General features: G+C 41.7%; 2 protein-coding genes across 5 annotated transcripts in view; one reads left to right on the top strand and one right to left on the bottom strand.

The window, feature by feature from the left end:
• Positions 1-1,882, top strand: part of apbb2a (amyloid beta (A4) precursor protein-binding, family B, member 2a) — a 37,439-nt gene extending 35,557 nt beyond the window's left edge. For all 3 annotated transcript variants that reach the window (XM_027280958.1, XM_027280952.1, XM_027280949.1), the window contains one exon: positions 4-1,882. In XM_027280958.1, the coding sequence (XP_027136759.1) occupies positions 4-180 (177 nt within the window). In that variant the 3' untranslated portion in view covers positions 181-1,882. The remainder of the gene's footprint in view (positions 1-3) is intronic.
• A 115-nt stretch (positions 1,883-1,997) lies between these two features.
• The window catches only part of LOC104927293 (putative methyltransferase NSUN7), a 43,412-nt gene continuing 24,902 nt past the window's right edge, over positions 1,998-20,507 (bottom strand). Inside the window, exons 2-13 of one of the 2 annotated variants that reach the window (XM_019253766.2) lie at positions 20,083-20,467; positions 15,493-15,551; positions 12,286-12,416; positions 11,976-12,128; positions 11,129-11,312; positions 9,969-10,203; positions 9,206-9,349; positions 8,742-8,843; positions 7,266-7,401; positions 6,629-6,752; positions 3,005-3,266; positions 1,998-2,645 (exon numbers count right to left, since the gene is read on the bottom strand). In XM_019253766.2, coding sequence (XP_019109311.2) covers positions 2,251-2,645; positions 3,005-3,266; positions 6,629-6,752; positions 7,266-7,401; positions 8,742-8,843; positions 9,206-9,349; positions 9,969-10,203; positions 11,129-11,312; positions 11,976-12,128; positions 12,286-12,416; positions 15,493-15,551; positions 20,083-20,467 — 2,310 coding nt within the window. In that variant the 3' untranslated portion in view covers positions 1,998-2,250. The remainder of the gene's footprint in view (positions 2,646-3,004; positions 3,267-6,628; positions 6,753-7,265; positions 7,402-8,741; positions 8,844-9,205; positions 9,350-9,968; positions 10,204-11,128; positions 11,313-11,975; positions 12,129-12,285; positions 12,417-15,492; positions 15,552-20,082; positions 20,468-20,507) is intronic. The other variant, XM_027280969.1, reaches the window with a different exon arrangement.

Raw genomic sequence — 20,507 nt, forward strand, 5'->3', positions numbered from 1 at the left:
CAGCTGCGGTATCAGAAGTGTCTGGTGGCACGGCCGCCCTCCCAACGCGCTGGCTCCTCCTCTGCACCCTCTCCGGACTCTGTGACCCGGCGGGTGACCACCAGCGTGAAACGTGGTGTCCAGTCGCTCATAGACACTCTGAAAACCAAGAAACAGCCGTCAGAACTCCCCCAGCAATGACCATCACCAGTGGCCACAGCACCCCCGACCTCCCCCCGACCCCGAGCTGATGCCTGGATGCCACTCACACACTATTGCCACAACATGTAATCAGTACCAGCCTTGGTAGCCAATGATGTACATATATGTTAACAAACACCACCACAGATGAAGGAAAGAGGAACAGTCATCCAGTATGTCTGGTGATAAAAAAATAAAAATAAAAAAAACCTTCTAGGTTTCATGAGGATGAATGGTGTCACTGGTTGAACTGGTTGACCTTTGAACCTTCCATCTGTCACCTGCTGGCTTCAGTGGCCCTTACTGTATGTGGATGTCTGGGCTCGATGGATTACTTGATCAAGAAGTCTACAGACAGGATACAGGATAACCCAGAAGAAAAAGATCCAATTTCTATTAACACTGGTTACTCACTTTCCTTCCATGCTCTGTCCCCCTTCTGTAAAAACAGCCATCAGCACAGGAAGAGCTCCTGGACTGGAACTACGGGAGCCTTCCAGGACAGAAAAGTTGTCTGCTTGGTGTCATCAGATATTGACAACCAGGACCAGACAGACGAGACCTGTCAACATGCCCTATTCCACCAAATGGCGTAGAAATGTTTTGACCTCTTCGATGTGTAACAGACTTGAAACAAACAAAACTTAACATCTCCTTTGAGGATAAATGAAGTGATTGTATTAATGAAGTGTATGTAAATGATTGTATGTAGGAAGAGAGAATGTAGGGCACAAGACTTGTAGATATGAAGGAGAGAGAGATGAGGTGTTGGTGAAAGAAAAAAATGGGACAGATGTGGGTTTTGATTTTTGCATGTTTTCTTGATGGGATACTTTTTATGTTGATGAGTTAATAAAGGTCTTGGTAAGAGGCGTGGTGAACACACAAGAAACAGATGCTCTCAGCACAAGTCATCTCCACATGACTGGATTTACACTGGCACAACAATCTGGCCTCTGTCTAACTGAAACCTGAATACAAGGTTACTCTGTTCCCCATTTACAGAATTACAATTAAGGATTGTCAGTCAGTGATTTTTACTTTCCATTCCTTGATGGGTGAGTTGAGCAAAAGAAAGTTAAGTTATTGATGTATTTTGAAGCTTCAAATTAGTTAAGATTGTAATTTTTTTGCATACATGATTGAAAAGCTCAAGAATGTTACATTGCTTCTGTTCAAACTATTTCCTCAGGAATCTTTATGCATACACCCAAGATCTATGTGGTAGCAAGATATTCGAAATCCAGGTTTTGACCTTGGCAGATGTGAAGCGCTCGTGGCTATATGAACAGTGGTACACGACAGTGTTTGCCCTGCTAGAACAGCATGGAAAAGCTCAAATCTGTGCCAGACAGTAAGGGTTAACAATATTTCCTCTTCCACGGTAAATCCAGCCAGTTTTCTCCCACTCACAAACAAAATATAAACAGACACACACAAATACGCACACAAAGCAGCAAGAACTCTGCTGTCACTGCTATCAAAACCCTTACACTGCTCCTATGGCTCGGTGCCACCACCTGCACTCGACGTGAACTCTGTGAACGCAGTCAAAAACTAAAAATCAAAAAGACACATACACACAAAACAAGACAAACTAGAGAGATGCTGTAAATCATTTCAGTTCTGTTCTTCACTCATCTCTACACCATGTAAGTGTAATCTGTTGTGACAATAAATGCATTACCAAAAGAAAAAGAAAGTATTAGCTTCTTGAATATGTTCTTTAATTTATAACCTCATGTAATAACTATTCATCATGTAGTGACTTTGAAATGACATTGGTCCAGCCCTATAAATATATGCAGTTTGATTAGATTCTGACTGTGGCAAGGTTGTTCTTTATTTTCACAAAGACATTGTAATAATGACATTTTAATTATAACAATACTGGATGTAGAAGAATTTAAGGTGACTTAAGTTTCAGCATGTTCTATGTACGGTCAGTTGGCAGTTCAAAAACACTACACACATTTCTGTTTTTGAATTTCAATACTGCTGACTTTATTTGGATAAGCATTTGGCACAAAGGTTAATACTTCTTTTATATTTGTGTTGATGTTTATAAGCTTAAAACAGAGGACGGGATCTGACCAAAGCATCCTTGGAGAAACTACCACTGGAATGGGAGAGGGGTACAGTTTGAGCTGGGGCCCTCCACTTGTCGTAGCTGAAGCTGTGGCAGAATCTTTGTCGGCTCGGCTGAGGCGGGAAGAAGCTGGGGAAGTAAATTTGAGGCAGTGTGAGCACCACAGGCTTCCGCACCTCCTTATGAGCTCTGCGGGGTCGAACAACCGGGGCCAGTGGGGTAGTAGGAGGAGCAGGTGGATGTAGGGTCGTGTCAGAAGTGACAGTGTCGAATGCAGGGGTGCTTTTCTTGGTTGTGCTGTTTTCTTGTTTGGAGGAAGAAAGGGAGCTGGACACTGTGTTCTTTACGCCCTGCAAGTTCAGTGCTCTGGTTTTTCCTGAAGGACAAGTACAATGGGATAGAGGGTGGAATAAGAGGTCCAGATTTTTGCACAAAAGTACAAAAAGCATTGAGATAAGGGTATGAGAAATAAATACTACAAGACATTACATGTTAAACCACTTCTGTTCAAAACAAACTTTATACCTTACTCCTCATCTCAGCCAAAATCTTTGAGGAATAAATCCAATTCTTTGAAAAGAGTTAGATGACAAAATTGATACTATTGTCACATTTGTGTAAAAATGACGCTACAGCCAGAAGATGCTTAGCCTAGCTTGGCTGTAACTGGTTGTAGTTTCATATTTAATCAGCTGTATGTGCCCTTTAAGATATAGGAAGCCCAGCCTTGCCCACCTTGTGAAGACTGCCGCCATTCCTGCTGTCCACACAAAGTAGTAGTACTTTTGCTGCCCTTGAGTTCTTGGTTTTTGGACTGAATACTGACACAGAGGTTTGGCTGAGAGGTGCCAGCATGGGTTGTTTTTGTCGTCCTGTTGGTATGACCATGCTGCTCTTTCCTGGTTAGCTTTTGATTGGAACCAATCCTGTCCAGTATGCCTTTGGCATTTGCCCTTAGAATCACTTCATGCGGTGGCTCCTTGAACTCTGGCTTGGGCTGTTGAGAAATGACAAAGCAATCTTTTATTTTTAGTTTGTTTTATACATGGCCGAATAAGATAGTATTAATATATAAATGCTGTACACTGAAGCATACAGCCAGCCACCCAGGTGCCAGGTGACCTCACTAACTGACAGGCCACCCAGACACTCCAGAATAAAACCAAATGCTTTATCTGCCCTAAAGTACCTTATTTATATATTCAAAATTGTTTAAGCATAAAGCACAGTCATATCATCAACATTTAATTGATACACTATACTGTATACTGTATGTAATATTAAAGCTGAGATGAGAGGAGAGGAGAGGAGAGGAGAGGAGAGGAGAGGAGAGAGACTCCATGTCCTTGCTGCTGGCTTCATCATAAATCCACTTTGTTTAAACACTAAACACAATCATATGATCATTTAATGGACACACTAAAAATACATTTGTTTACCATAACAAAAATGTAATTAATGGTCCGTGCACATAGGTATTAATGGAGGAGATGAGAGGAAAGGGAAGGAGAGGAGAGGAGAGGAGAGGAGAGGAGAGGAGAGCCACCATGTCCTTGCTGCTGGCTACAGGGTCACCTGCTGTCTCAGCACCAGCCCACACAGCAGCCTACTGCTCTCCTCAACGCTTGAATTATTCACAGGCACAGTGTACACTTCAGGGACATGCAGCCTGTGTGGGTCTATGTGTGTATTTTGCTTTTAAGTGCTTGCTTGTACTTTAATGCAAATAAGTGTGTGTGTTAAGGCAGCTGGTAATTCCATGTACATAGGTACGTGGGCATACATACTGTAACGTGTGCATGTGCATATGAACATATGTGTATTTGTGTATGTGCTTGCACTTGCGTGTGCTGACTGACTTTGTACACACAGGTAAACATTCTTCTGAAGGATCGCTGTAATGCAGTCTTTGGTGGACGCCCTGAACTTCATTGATGCTAACTCATACAGACAGGGGGCGCTGAATTATTCAACAGACACTCTCCCTTACCTCCTTCTTCCCTCTCACCCCTGTAAATTTCACTTCCTTTCCATCTCCGCTAACCAACTATGCCATACCCTGTAAATCTCTCATTTCCTTCAACACTCTGCCCAACTTAGCGCCACAGCATATCCTGAAGCTGAACGCAAACTTACGTCCAAAATAATTACGTCCAATATATCTTGCCAACTACATCCAAATTTATGAAACTCACACTAAACAATGAGGAAAACAAAGTCAAAGTGAAAAGTTTAGTGATCTGAATTCCCTATTAATACTGTCTACATTCACCCTTCAGGGGCAGGGGTTTGTCCACCTGTGATGTGCTCTGCTTCCTCTGGAAATTAGGCCAGAAACATCACTTGACTGTCTTTATTGTTCCCAGCTGTTTCTGTATGGAGGACTCATAAAGCACTTTACTGGGCACCACTATGACAGTCGATGTAAGCCAGACAGCATTCAAACACTTATATAATTGCTATTTTTATGGCGCTTTTCCGAGTGCCACAATAACTTTTGATTAGCTGAGTTTATTAGAGGTAGGGAGAAAAAAAAATCCTGTTTGAGGCACCATTACAGCAGTTTGATTATCTTTTCATTCCTATCTGTGGAGATATAAAACATGATGGATGGAAAGAGAGGAACAGACACATTGCAAGAGAGCTCCGTCACACCCACTGGGGGTGAGATGGCTTAATAACCCCACACTGGCATCATAAGCGCAAGAGTAGATTTCATGATATGAAGGGAGCATGTTATGGATTATGAGGATGTGGGGAACCCCGGTCGCAGATCAAAGAGAGAGAGAGTCGGGTGATAGTAGGAAGAAGAGAGGGTCAATACGAACAGAGAAAAACAGAGAGAAACATGTTATGAAACAATAAAAGCCTGTGACTAGACAACACAATAGAGTCAGAGAGTGCAAAGAATTTATCAGAAAGCTCCCTTCAGACACAGATATTATTGAAATTGCAACATTAAACCCAAAGGCATTTCTACAGTGTCTAAACTGCAAGTAGAATTCATAAGCATCTCTCTGTTCTCCGACTCATTTTCTGCTTTAGGTAATGAAATCCAGGAACAACTCTCTGCTCTAACTGCATACTTAACCTCTCTCACTCCTCTCATCATTTCATCTCATCCTAACCTATCTGATTTCTGTTTCTAAGGGTTTCTTTCTCATTACAGCATTCATTCACGCTCACCCTGCCACCTTCAGCTCCGACATTTCACGCTTTCTTTTGGATTGCTGACCTGAACGAGACGTCTGTGTCTGTGACCCAACATTTTCATTTCGTCTAGCAGCCTGACCTCTTTCTTCCTCTACTTATTTCTGTCTGAAGGGTTTGACCAAGCACCTGTCACAACCTGTGATGCTCATTTTCACCCAGTCTCATCTTCAGTAGCTTGGTTCCCGGCTTGCATTCCCCTTTATGCCCAGACAAAGGCATTCAAAGGACTTTGTTTCTACACTTACAAGACCGGTATTATTTAGTTACCCAGTGGATGAATTGTTTTTGACAGACAGCAGGTGGTACAAGCATCCCGGTTTCAATATAATTCCCACACTTGTCTTAAAGCTCACCAGTCAAACTTCTGACACAGTTGCGTCTGTGTTTGTGTGTATCATGAGAGAACTAACTGCTTTTAAGATGGCTTTTCAGGACATTCAAGAAGAAAGCAGGTGAGGGACGAGGGGGTACCTCAGCAGGCATGAGGGATAAGTCAGTGTTTAACTTCACTGATACTCTAGGTGTGAATGTATGCATGAAGGCATGTGTGTAAGAAATTCTATTTATATTTATCTCTGCAGCAACAGTCACTCACATACAACAGTCAACCAAGTAACACTGGTGTCATAATGGGAAAGCCTATGGTCAGGTCCAGGGCTAATGTTGGATCTTTCCTGTCATTCAAGGCCAGACAGCTTGCTGGGCTGGATGCTGAATGACCTAAATTTATCCCTGCTTGTCTCTTTGGGGAGCACTGCCTGAAAACAGCAGCAGCAGCAGCGGACCTGTGGTGGATTTATTTGGAGAAGCTACAATAGATTCTGTTCAAGAAGTAAAATTATCATGGAGCATGAAAGCTTCACTTTGCATTGTAAGAAAAATGTTCTTTCTTCTTACATTTATTTTCAAGGCAGCTTATGAAAAACTACACCTCAAACATCACATGGCTGGCTTCAACACTCAGTCATCTTGTGGTCACTACTATACTAAGACATTAAAATGCTGAATAGACCCTGAACTTCCTGTCTAGTGTCAAGATAAATAATGTACTGAATACTGGGGATGCAGATATCGTCCTTTTTTATCATCAAATGAATCATTAACCACTGCTTCGCTCTGTGAGGTTTCTGTTGAAGTGATGCTCACCTCTCTGTCGAGAACAGCGAGAAAGCAGCCATTGCTTTCTTCCGAAGGCTCCAATATGAAGAAGGGGTCTGTTTTCCTTTGGCCATCAGCATGGTCAAGAACGCTGAACGGGGATGGACTAAGCCTGGATGAAACAAATATATACACAAACAAAATTATACGGTATACAAAACTCAGAAAAGCAGCCGATAAAACTAGAACTTCAAGCCAGATTAACTAAATAAATGCACATAAATGCATCAGATATCTTAGTAAAGCCAATGTGGTCCATATATGTGTTTTATTTATGATAGCCTGAGGCATTGCCAGCACACCAGGCCAGCTTACTGCAGTCAGGAGTCAAGTCTACAGGAATGGTAAACTTTAACACACACACAAACAAAAACAACAATTGAAGTATGTCTATGTGAAGACAGAGAAAAAAAACTGGCCTTTTCACATAACAGAATTGAGAAATATAAAATAGCAACTTTTATTATATTTTCTCTGTGTGAGGTGTGCTGAGGCTTAGACAGAAAGCCTGTTTGAAGGGAGGCAGACAAACAACACAGCAAGCTAGCAGACAGCGAGGCAAACAGACAAAGAAAGTCAATGACAGAGAGATTCAGAGAGCACCAAGGTACTGAGGTACAGAGACCTGAAGTTATGTTGTTTTGGGTCCCCCTCCTGCTCTGAGTTGGCATTGGCTTGCTCCAGAGCTCTGCGCACCACCTCTTCATTCTCCTCTGGGTATGACGAACAGGTAGTGTATACCACTGCCAAAACCTTTGGGACTATACAAAAAGATTAAAATAAAGCTGCTTCACTGACATGAAACTTATTCCACGTTAAAATAAAGTGGGACAGACAAGCACACAGTCACAATGTTTCTTCCTCCCATTTTATGACAGTCAAATTTGATTATTCAAACTGAACCATCCTCCTCATCAGGCACTTTCTTTGAAGAAATGGGTTCTTGAATATTAATTTCTTGGCACTGTTTACATAAATACATAGCTCATCCTTTTCAGCTGCTGCTGGGTTGTAGATTTGTGAAGCTATCGGCCATTTGATTTCCTTCATTTGAGCCTTGATTTCTTTCTTGCTCACTAATTATAGCCTGACAGAAACAATTAACACTAAGCTGATAACAAATAAAACCTGCTTGGATGTGGCAAATCGGCTCCAAACAATTGTGAAATGTCGCTTCTGAGGAGGTGGAACCGAGTCAAGAAGACGAGGATACTGAGGCGTGAGGCAGAAACATTTGTCATTTAGATGTCCTGTTCTACAACACACCAGCCTCACAACTAGGACATTGTGGAGGTGTGTTTGTAATTCTGTCTTAGCATTTGACTGTGCGTGTGCGTATGTAGAGACACTGAAATGAGACCATCGACTCAACCAAGCCAAAGCACTCAATACACACCCACCATTAATTAACAGTCCTATTAGAAAGTATCTACACTGGCAAAACCGTAGTCAGGGGCCGATCGATGGCAGTGTGATTAGAGGAGCTGGTTTTCATTACTGTAACAGAAAGACTCCACCTGTTCAATGAGCATGACCCAGACTAACACAGAAAGAAGAACGCTGAACAACACAAGATGGACTGAGGCTAATGAGTGTAGATGATGGACTTGGATTAACGCTACTGAACGGAATAAAACACAACGTTAACAGCACAACTGAGCAGATTGCAGGATAGAACTGTAACATCTGTACAGAACAGAGTATGTTGTGAAAGTAGGCCCCTCTGACATATTCCAGTTCTACAGAAAGCAACACAAAGCTGAATCACTAATCACTTGTTTAAAATATGCAAGGAAAGCTGCAGTAGACTGTGGCTGACCGGCACACAGCAACATTAGCATTCCTAATTAAGACTCAGACGATCTCCGCGGGATACCACAGGCTTCAGTCTAATGGCATACGAGATTAGATAATTAGGAAGTATAAGCCTCATCGTGTCAGAGAGGTGAGAGAGGGTACGCGCTCTAGACTGAGCTCGTATGTGCGTGTGTGTGCGTGTGTGTGTGTGTGTGTGCGTGCGTGCGTGCGTGCGTGCGTGCGTGCGTGCGTGTGTGTGTGTGTGTGCGCATGTCAACGTGAGAGCAAGTGGTTCAACACTCACACTTCAAGGCGTGATCAATATCTTTCCTCTGCTGGGCCACCAGAGCATCCAGTTTGCTCTGGGCTATGGAGCCCTGGGATAAGTCCTGCAGCAGGTCTGTGTCTGAGAAAACGAAGAAGTGCTTCAAAAGACCAGAATCTCTGATCTATTTAGTTGAGTACAACTTTACTTTCAAACCATTTTACTTTTTTTTTTAAACCTCAGATAACCCTGTTGGTCCAAAACATTTACCACATTTTTCTAGAAAGACCTGAACATGTAGAGGTAAGGACTATGCAGAGCTAGAAATTTAAATAATCTTCATAGAGTATGGGTGAGAATGAATGCTGTCAACCAACAGCATGCATGTACCTTTGTTCTATTTCAATATGGACACAACAGAGTGTAATGTACACTAGGTTACAACATGTATTTCTAAAATCCATCCTTTATGGCTCAGCTGTAGTGCATAAATCATTGTGTACCTCCATTCTCCTGCAGTATGAATTCGATCGGGTTGCTGACTGCAGACATAGAACACTTGGGGGTCAACAGGATGATGCACACCTTCTGAAGTCGCTTGTCACATCTCTCCAAAGACAGGAAGTCTTCCGGTATCAGCTTCACATCTGGGCAGAATGCACATAGAGTTTAAACACAAGCACACATCTGCTTTGTTTAATTGACTGCTGTGTAGGATTTAGTGGCATCTAGCAGTGTAGTTGCAGACTGCAACCCCCTTGTTTCACACTCTCTTTCCTTATGTGAAGGGATTTATGTGAAGGTTTTTGGGCTACTGTAGAAACATGACAGACACCGTGGAAGAGGAAAAGGCTCATTCAAAGTTCACAAAAACATAATTCTTATTTCCTGGCGATTATACACAAATGAAAACATATTTATGCAAATGACATTTGGTTCCTGTTGCTGGCTTTCTAAATATCCCAAATGTTTGTTGAAATTGGTCAGCTCATGAAAATCATGTCAACAACACAATCACTTTACAATAATAGTTATTTTTCAAAAGTGGTCAGTTGGAAAAAATAATGGACTAATGTGACAACACCAACCAGATATATTCAGTTTTCCATTCTCTTTTTCATTCAAATGAACAACAAATAGCCTGTGGAGTCAAAACAGACTGCTGTTTTCTCTGCTTTGGTCTCTTTCTGTCTATCTCCTCTTTTATCTCTCATACACAGACACAAACAGATAATGCACTCATGGTCACATCCATTTTATGCCTACTTTTGCAGTCCATGGCAGTGATGGCCTGCTGTAGCTCCTCCCTCTGAGCGCTTGTATGATTGTTGACACAAACATAGACTGTAGGCTGGTTGTTGCTGATGGCTTTATGTTTCTCGGCAATTAGGGAAGCAGTGTGGGAGACAGTGAGGTCAGAGAAGCAGCCCACCATAAGAACATCTCCTTCCTCCGGTAGCAAGGAGCATACTGCATTTGGGCCCAGGCTGCAAGATTTATCCTACAGACACAATGTTAGTTTGAAAGGGAGCAGCAGACAACAACAAGAATTCTAGATTCAGATTTCTGCAAAGAAGCAACACAAACTGAGACACAAATTGGAGAAAGTAGGAGGAAAAGTTGCACTGCATGAAAGCAGTAAATAAAACTGAGGTGGGTATAGATGAGAGAGAAGAGGGAGTTTGGAACAACAGTTCCAAAGTAGCTACAGTGGGGAGGCAAGAAGAGCAAGGGGAAGCAAGAGAGAAAGACCGTGAGTAACAGTGCAGTCAGATTACAACAGAGATGTCCTTCAATCAATGGGATCCCCTCTGAAAATAGTGCTGAATGAATCCCTGTGGAACCACCGGGCTTGAGTTTCTGTACTTAGTATCCAGATCACAAGGTTTGACAGGAAAGACAAACCAGCGAGGAGAAGAACAAGGACATTTCGAAATGCAGAAGAACAGAGGAGAGAAAGTATGAGGGTGGCTCATAAAATGGAGCGAGTAGGAGGTGATTAACAAGGCAGTGGTGTTGAATATTTGAATTTGGCTGCAAAATTTGACTTAATTGCGTTGTGGTGCTATGTGCTGCTTACAGTTTGTATGGCAGCTTGACTTTAATGGGGTAGAAATTAAATGATTAAACCGCTCTCCCCCTCCCAGACCTGAGAACGCTTTATGGCTCGTGGTGAAGTATGAGAGGAAGTGATGTGAAATATCTGTGTCTGGGAAAACTAATCTTAGTTGGCATAAGGGATCTTAGACTTATAATCAATTTGAGCAAGTCCATTACCAAAGTGAAAACATAAATATCAGAGAAGATTGATGGAGCTGAACTGATTTCCACAGCTATATGAAAATCTACAGGGAGAAGGCTGCTCTTGTATGAAACCTCCACTCCCTCTCTCTCTCTCTCTCTCTCTCTCTCTCTGTGGCTTCTACCTGGATAATGAGTTTGTGGTCGCTGAGCAGCTTGGTGGAATACAGCTGAGCCTTGAGATGAGCAGGGAATACCAGTGCATCCCCACAGTGGGCATCCTGGCAGAAGGTCTGGCCCTCCAGCTGCCCAATCGATTTCACCTTTGAGAAGCCTGCACTCTTCAGCACACATTGGACCTCATCAAGGCTGGAGGCAAAAGGAGGTGGAGGGAGGAGAGCAGATTAAAGGAGGCTCAAGATAAAGGGGGAAAGAGGGAAGAAGGTGAGAGGTGGGAGAAACAGGAAGACCGTCATCATAGATAATAATAGAGTGTAGAATTGCTATGTGGCCTTTTACAAGACTTTAACAGTAAAATGTGCTATAAAAGCCATTGGGGTACACACATGCATGCACACACACACACACACACACACACACACACACATATCTACACACACCACTAGTCCCAACAGGTGACCTTTACAGTCCCAGAGCTCGCTGAGGGTTGTTGCTGATTGAATCTGTCCACAGCAGCAGGATTTACACCTAACTGAATCAGCCTGTCAGGGAGTGTGCGAGAACACACAGTGGCACCCCTCCCACACACACACACACAGTGACTGTGACACACACACTGTGGTTTAATTGGATGTCAGCTGGGCACCTGGCCCATAAAACATTAGGCAGGAAGTTAAAGGTCTGTGTGTGTGTCTGTGTGTGTGTGTGTGTGTGCGTAGAGGCTTACACAGACTATATATATGCTTACAGTGCATTCCTGTGTTTATGTATAGGTGTGATATGTACAGGTGTACGTTATCTGCTTCTTAAGTGTGTGAGTGAGTGGTGCATGTTCGTGCAGGCTCAGCTGACCTGCCCTTCAGTGTGTTGATCCATGCGTAAAGTGGAAGACTTCTTGATCTCTCCTGCTTCGTCCTCACAATCTCCGGCAGGATACATTCAATAGAGCAGAGGTCATGTTTGATCCTGTAGCGGGCCAGTGAGACTGCCAGCTTGGTCTTAAACCTACAGACAACATATACAATAGAAAAAGTTTTTTTTTTTTTTTTTACCTCTGCTATATATCTTCCTAAATGTGTGATCCCTTTGATAATTCCACTCCAAGTTTGGTATCTTTCTACTCTTTTGTTCTTTTCTCTGTATTATCTTTTTTTCTCCTTACCTGAGGAGGTAGTTTTCCACATCTCTGACTTCCTGTATGATCTCCTTGTTCCCCCGGGATTTCCTCGGGAGGAACTTTCTCGCCTGGAAGTCATAGAGCATGACGGCAACAAGGCTCATCTGATCATTTGGCTGGAGCATGAGAACAAAAAGTGAAATTAATTGGTGACTTCTGTTTAAGCAAGAGAACAATAAGGTACGATTGTATATCAATGCATTGTTCTTAGACAAATTTCTCATTTCTCACTTTTAATTTGTGAATCACACCTCAAAGGTTAGCTGCATGTGGCACATATCTAAAATCTACATCCGCACAAAACCAAAACACAGCATGACATTTGCTAATAGTGTACTGTTGGCTGCAGTGATACAATTAATCTGTATTGATTTAAATACTTAATTATCCAGTTTGCTGGCACACATACACACACAGTAGCTCAAGGATGTCCTGCTATGAGCTCATTGCTGCCACTTAATTAAACATAGGAGGAAGCCTGAGTTATGTCTCTACCTCTCCTCTACAATTATCTTCATCCCTTCAGCTTTCTACGCTCTCTCTCTACTCTCATTCCCTCTCCACCTCTCCGTCCCTAAGGGTGGGAGGGCACCAACCACATTTAGTGCCAGATGGTGTTCCATGGCAGCTTGCAACAGCCTCACTACTGGGCTAATGGGCCGAGAAGCTAGAACGCTACAAGGGTTTATGCTGGAGCTAAGGAATTAGCCAGCACTTATTATTCATTCCAGCAGTATTTGATTTCATTTTCGGAAAGGTCAGTTTCAGAGAGAGGTTACGGCACGCCACTTTTCCTCTCTCGTCTCTCTACCTCAACTTCCACTTGCCCTTTATCAAGGTTAAACCCTTGGGTGTGGGAAAATTCCAAGTCATTGAGTTGCCTGGCAACAGCGTCCCATGGTGGCAAGCTGGCTTGCAGTAAACATGCACATGAAACTGACTTAGTGGACTAATTTTCAATGTTATTATGTGACCACAAGCTTTATTTAACAATCATGTTAATTATGCTATGCTCAAATACCAACTATCAAGTATGATGAGAAAATACATGAAGCATTGATGAATTCTCAGTTGATATCATTGGTTCATATGTTGATTGTTAAAATTGAACAGAGCAGAACTACTTTCAAGAAGATTCATTAATTAAAGTTTCATGTCTCATTTTACACTGAGCTTAGGCCTATTTCATTTTCAGTGTGTGAGTGTACCTAACATGCTTGCCTCTACATTGTCACATTGCTATTTTCTTTTTAAGTATCACTTTCTCGCTCCATTGTGATCAGATGTGCCTAAGGGCTCTTTCAGCAAGCCAGTCTACGTATATCTTCATTTTTCATTCTCATTTTTTCCCCTAACACCCTCACGTACCTCTCTTCTCCAGCTTGCCTATTCCCTCTAACCCACTCTGTTTCTCCTCTCTCTATCAAGGTTGAACTTTATAGATGCCAGCAGTGTAAAAGAAGGTGAGAGTGAGTTCTAAAGACTGTCTCATTGTGTCTGGGCTTTATTGTCTCGCTAGAGGGATGCAGAGTAACGACCTGCCACCGACACATAGGGAGACCCATTCATTTCACCCAGGACTATATTTCACAAGGCTACAGTGTGAGTGTACTCTATGTGTGTGTGTGTGTGTCTGTGCGGGGGATTGCCTTGCAAACACACATTCATGTGTATTAATGTCTACATACTTGCGCCGTCACTAAAGTTGACGTTGGTTGTCTACAATCTGTACTATCCGTGACAGCTCTGTTTCAGTTTACACATTCACCACCTCTAGCTTTCATTACTCTCCTTCTCTATAGCTGTGCACACACAGACTAGCTCTGTGCATGTTTTATCACCATCCAGACTCTTAGAGAAAGACACAAGAGCAGCCCTCCTTTTTCCACAGCTTTTTTTATGTGGAGTGTCGTAGGGCAAAAGTACATGCCAATCCCGTCTTCAGAGCATTCTACTACTGTCTGACTGCCACGGGTTCACTGCAGTGTTGGGAATCTTTTTTTTCTGTGTCTACACAGCATATCCTTGATATCAGTAATAATATTCAGCACACCGGTCCTAGGACATATCAACGGTCGACACTGTGCAGAATACACTCCAGGAGCCAGGTACTCACCAGTACATTGTACCAACACTTCTACATTTTAATCTTAATCTTTTTCTTGTGCGCCAGCACTTCTCACAAGCTGCCCTTTCTGCCTCTCCTATCAGGTTCACAATGAACTCAAATGAACTGTGTTGCCCAGGGAGCACTACATTTTACTCACCTGTTCCTGTTCTCAGCTACTAGTAACATTAAATAACATTAAATCAACCTTACAATAATGTTGGCCTAGCTCCAAAAGTGCACAAAGAGAGCACAAGCAGAGTCAGACAATGACACAACAGAGCTTCAAAAGTCAAATCCTACCTAGCCAGTAGAGGCCAAGTAAATAGTCAATTATATTTTATTCTGATTGTTTAAATTGCTGGTAAAAAAATAAATGTATGGTGTGAACATCAGTAACATCTCCTAGTATCTGTTATTCCCTGTGGAAATTTAGAATATAATACTTATTGATTTGATAATAGCGGCTGATCGACACGCCAACGTGTGATCAAAGGGGAATACTGGCAATTAGCCTATTTTTTTTCCACGTTGTGCACTGACTCAGACACCACATCCAAAAACATTGCCCCTGGGTTGTTACGGCATTTTGATTTCATCACTAATTAATGGGGTGTGTTGTTTGAGAAAAGCAATAAAGAAAAAGGCATATTCTGCCACATACAGTAGTACCTTTCAGATGTGTGAGTCCAAGGGGAGTGATTGTCATTGATTAGGATAGCGACTATAAAAGACATGAGGTGCTTTGTGAGTTGATGAAAGGAGTGTACCAGGGTAATACCTCAATATTGCATTCCCTAATCAGAGATCTAGAGAATAAAACAAATACCATGTGGAGTATGACTGATACTGTAGGACACAAATATGGAGTAAACAAATATAGAAAATAAATAAAGCAAACAAATGAATAAAGTAATATTAGTTAACAAAACTAGACAAAGGAATACCAGCATGCTAAACTCAGAAAAAATCCATCTATTCTCATAATAATTTGGATTTTCAGCAGCAAACTGAAAGTCACCGAAGTTTACTTCTTTTAAACCACTGCTGTGTTTAAAAATACTGCTCCTATAGAACTCACTTACCACTGGATGAGTAAGGTAAAAGCGGCTGTCAGTGATGATGTACTCCACCAGATCTTGATCTGTGCAGAAACAAAGTAAAACGAGGTTAGGTCGAAGGAAGATGGATATGTTCTGATGAGGATTTCCATTACTAATTATGTGTCTGAGTAATAATGATGCATATTAGTGGTATCTCTTATATCAGTGTCTAATTATCCCTTGAAACTAATCCCGACGCTGTCATCTGTAGCATGAGATACAGGCACAAGAAATTACTCCTATCCATTAACTGGTAAAATATATGCTACAAAGGAGAAATCCATATCTAATGATGAGAACATGCCTCAAAAAAAAGAGAGAAAAGAGATTAGAACAAAGAGCAGGAGAGGCTCCTAGAGGCACCCCAAATGATTGTGATTTAATTTGAAAAGATAATTCAATTAGATGGGGGAGGACTCATTTCCCATGATTAAATGCTTATTTTGTGCTTAATTAGAGTTAATCTAATTCTTCATTTGCCTAATTTCTTTCATTTATTGTCTGTGGTGACTTAGTGTGGGCAATCAAAGGACTAATGACACTAATGACATCTGAAATAATAAACTGGCTACATCCAAACATGATGAGTGAAAGCAAATATAACACACAGTCACTTATTTCATAAAAGGCTTGACCGGTATGACTGGTAGACTGTTTGTGTACCTGATACTACCTGATGTACAAACATGTCTCATTTTACACTTATGGACTTAAATTGGGTCTGTCAGTTTTCCTTTTCTTCTTGGGCTATACAATTAAACTTTGCTCAACCTTCTTTTATCAAATCTCAACAGTAATCTTAAAGGGGGTGACTATGAACTTTAAAGCAGTGAGAGTTTTTTTATCCTCCTGCTCTGGTTGTCATATCATGAAGGCAGTGACTATCTTTCTAGCCTACAGGATGCTTTCTCTCTGAAATAAAACACACACAGATGTATCACTTCCACACCTATATGTGAACAGCGGGCTCTCCTTTTCAAATGTAAGGGAGATTAAGATCAAATTTACAGTATCATGTCAACAGCTGCTTCCAAAGCCACTCTGCTGGTAAGGTATTTGCTCATTACACACACTGCAAATGGAAAGAAATTATAATATCTCTAATATCGATGTGTCTCCAGTGAGGTTGGAAAAAGCCTCTTTATGTCACAACGAATGAGTGAATGAAAGGTGGGAATTAGGTGCTGGTGTTAGTGTGGGTGTGAAAACCCACATTTTTTTTACATTATCTGTGTGTGCTGTGGTTGCTTTGTTGTTTTAATTCTTATTCTGGAAAGACAAACCTCTTAAGATGAAAATAGTATGTACGCCCAGAAGGGGAGCTTGTCCACTGCAACACCATGGAAACCACAGACACTGCTGTTAACCTATCACAACATCACAAATCATGTTAAACTGTACTCTGGGTCTCAGCCAAATGCACACTGGGTAGATAGTGTGTAATACAGGACAAACACCCATCTGCATGTGGACATACGCACACAAACAGTCAAGAACACAAATGAATGTTTGCATGTAAAAGAGCTTATCTTTAATTGAGGAAATAAACGTGTATCATCAGCAGCGATGCAGGTCATCATCAGCAGATGCAGGTCAGTGGGATTTACAATAGTGGTCATTAGTGCAGAAGGCCTCAAAGATAAGCCCTAAAGTGATAACCACTTAGTGCACACAGAGCAGCATAAACCCCAGAGGGACCCATGATGCTTTGGCCTGTAGAGGTCTTCCACATGCTATAAATCACACACAGCAGGTTGAGTAAAACAAAGAAAATTCAGCTATAAATCACTTACCTAGGACACAGTGCCTTGGTTTTACTTGTGGGACAGGAGAGAATTCCTCAAATCAGACGACCTGACTCTCAGAAAATTGCTTGAAATCAGTCCGACAAGAAATTATTCCTACACCAGCAGGAGACACCAGTCATTACAGGACTTCTGTTGAAGTGTGCTTTGTGGCCTCCATCCAGGTATAATACAATGAGCAGTGAGTAATGGTGACTGCAGTCAAAGAAATCCCTAGTGAAACAGCCAGACCTGAATGCAGGCTCCTCAGCTCTTCAGCCAGGCCTTTGTCTCACAATGTTCCACATCAGTGCACGCAATAGCACATTAATCTAACAGAGCACCAGCCAAAAATTGTGCCATAAGTTAAAAATCACCTTTGGAATCTATGGCAAATCTAACTGGACTGATGGTAACTCTCTGATTGTGGCCAAGGAAAATAAGAGTGAAAGGTGAAGTCTCTCTCTCATGTTCTAAATCAGGCCTAACACAAAGTGGTCCAAAGAATGTTTCTAGTTGCAAACAGTGAATACAGCAGTCACAGTCATCTGACAAGGGCATCTGGCAGCCCAGTCAGACCGTATGGACAATGAGGCAGACATACTCAGAGGAGTAGCCAGTGGAAAAAAAGGAGCATGGGAAGAGGACGGGGACTCTCATGGCCAGCAAAAAGGTCAACAACATTTGTAAAAAGTAAACAGAAAAAAGGCTTTACATAGTTTAACATCTGCACATACCTCAAGCACTGAGAACACAAGGTATGAGTCAACAAGAAAAACCTTGACAACATAAAGTATCTCTAGGTCAGTGATTAAGCAGACAGTCACTCAGATGAAAAAGAGAGACGGGAGAGGTCAAAGAAATCGAACAGCCCTGAAGATATAAAAGAGACAGAATGAAGAAATGAAGCAGGAGAGGCGGCGAAGGCAAAAAGGACTTAACTGCTGATATTCTGTCATTTGGGCCACTTCAGCTTTGTCTTTGTTATGCTATGAAATGTCAAATCTACACCAGGGTAAACATCATCACCAACTCCCATGACATGTTTTAGTATTGACAGACAATCACAGCAACAGACAAGTCTGTGTCCTCAGCCACCGATACAGAGCTTACTGAGCAACTTTTGTGTTTTAAGCAGATAAGAGTTATAATCACAAGATCAATACCAGCTCATTGGCATTTTACTCTGCGTGTTTTTTCGCTGTTGAAGCATTTCTCCTTCAGTTTAACAACTGACCTCAGCTCAATTTTGGATCAGTCATTTCAAGGCAGTGCACAAATGATGTGTGTGTGTGTGACTACCAGCATGGGTGTGTGTCACTAGCAAAATCAATTTCTGCACCCAAAATGAGGCTGTTCATCAAGGGAGGAAGAGAGAGAGAGAGAGAGAGAGAGAGAGAAAGAGAGAGAGAGATTCCTATTGGCTTCCCTCCATTTAATCTGCACCCAATTTCACCACACAGCCAGTCTGAGTGAATCTAACATGTGACCAAAATACGTATGTGATCGTGGCAAGTCGACAACCATGTCTCTACAGCATAAGGAAAGTTTAATTAATTATCAGTACCAAGCTGCGTAACAATTCCCACGTATCAATGATGAACAAATACACATATTGTAACAACAGATTTCACCTCAAATAACAAAATACTTGAACTAATACTTACAGGTTCCTGCCTGTATCCCTGTGTCCCTTTTAGCTACTTCTTTCGTTAAGTTGTCTCCGTTGTGGAATCACTTAAACTCTACAAATGAACTAATTCTAGAAATGTCAGACATGCTAGGATGGGAACTAGTAGAGAAAAACTGCACAAACACAACACTAATAAGAAAATATTTGTCTTTGGAATAAGCTCTGAACAAAAAGGGAATTAAGTTTAAAAAGATGTTGTACTTGTTCTAAGCTCAAGGCTATTTTTCCCTCTAAGTAGAGCTCAAGTTCATGTTCTTTAGAGTACATTAACATATTTTGTGTCAACAATAATTCTAATTCCTCAACATGTATATGTATAAAAAAGGGATGATGGATGAAAACAATGTCCTAGCAATGGGATCTCTAAATGCTCTCTTAAGTGCTATAACTTACAGCTGTAAAACTAATAAAGGTTATTGCAGCAGGGTGCTGGGGCTTGTGATGATGGATATTTTGTAGATTAATTGTGGGGCATGAAGCCTGTGGCTTATCCAGGTTCAGCGGATGGATAGTCATTCACGGCTACGAGGTTGTTCCTACTACACTGACCTCTCCTTCCACTAAGAATGCATTAAATCGATTTCAGCCATCTTCCTGCACTGACAGTCAGCTCACCTCCCCTCCCTTATCACCATGATGATTTCACACCCCCATGACTTCGGTCACCCAGACCCCACCCTACTCCCAGATAACAGATTATGGGCCAAATAGATTTGTAGCATCACACAGAATTCCCCCTGGTCATTCAAGCATTTTTTTTCTCTTCTACTTGCCCTTCATCAATCTATCTATATCCAATTCTACCTGTCAATTAACTTCCCCGGGGCTATTCATTCTCATTTCAAATGGCATGTTTGTTTGCCTGGAATCAAATAGGTTTTTACTTGCAATCTAATGTACTTGAAATTAATCAAAATAAGGTGTTTGTTGATATCCTCAGTCCAAAGTCACACAAGGTAAGTGTTTAAATGTGTAGATATTTGTTCACATACATGCAAAGTATACAGAAAAATAAAAATAAGGAAGGTAAGAGGGAAGGAAAAATTGCAATGAGACAAGGTTAAACAAATCTAACTAACTACACCAGTCACTCACATTTAAGTGTATTGAAGGTCAGCTCATAAGCTGTACGTCGCATCTCTTCATCTGTGAACTCGGGTAATGGGAGCCCTCTCTTTTTGCCATAATTCACCAAACAGCGGGCAGCGGGCTTCTCCAGGTGGATGTTCTGGAACACGACTGAGGCCAGCAGAAAGACTCTGTCTGAAAAGCCCGGCTGACCTTGGCTGTTCATCTGAAGCTCTGGAGGAATAGGAGGCTTGTCACTGTCGGCTGGGTCATCTGGAGGAGTCCGGTCCTTGCTGCTCGCAATTCGGGAGGCATCTTTTTTAATCTTGCATGTGTAAGAGTGATTGGGACGCGTTCCAGTTTTTTTCTTATTTTTTACCATCTTCTCAGAGACGTGTTTACCCTCTGACACCTGAAAACACATCATAAAATCCTTATTAATGCACTCATAT

This window comes from Larimichthys crocea, chromosome I (assembly GCF_000972845.2).
Source record: "Larimichthys crocea isolate SSNF chromosome I, L_crocea_2.0, whole genome shotgun sequence".
NCBI lineage: Eukaryota > Metazoa > Chordata > Actinopteri > Sciaenidae > Larimichthys > Larimichthys crocea.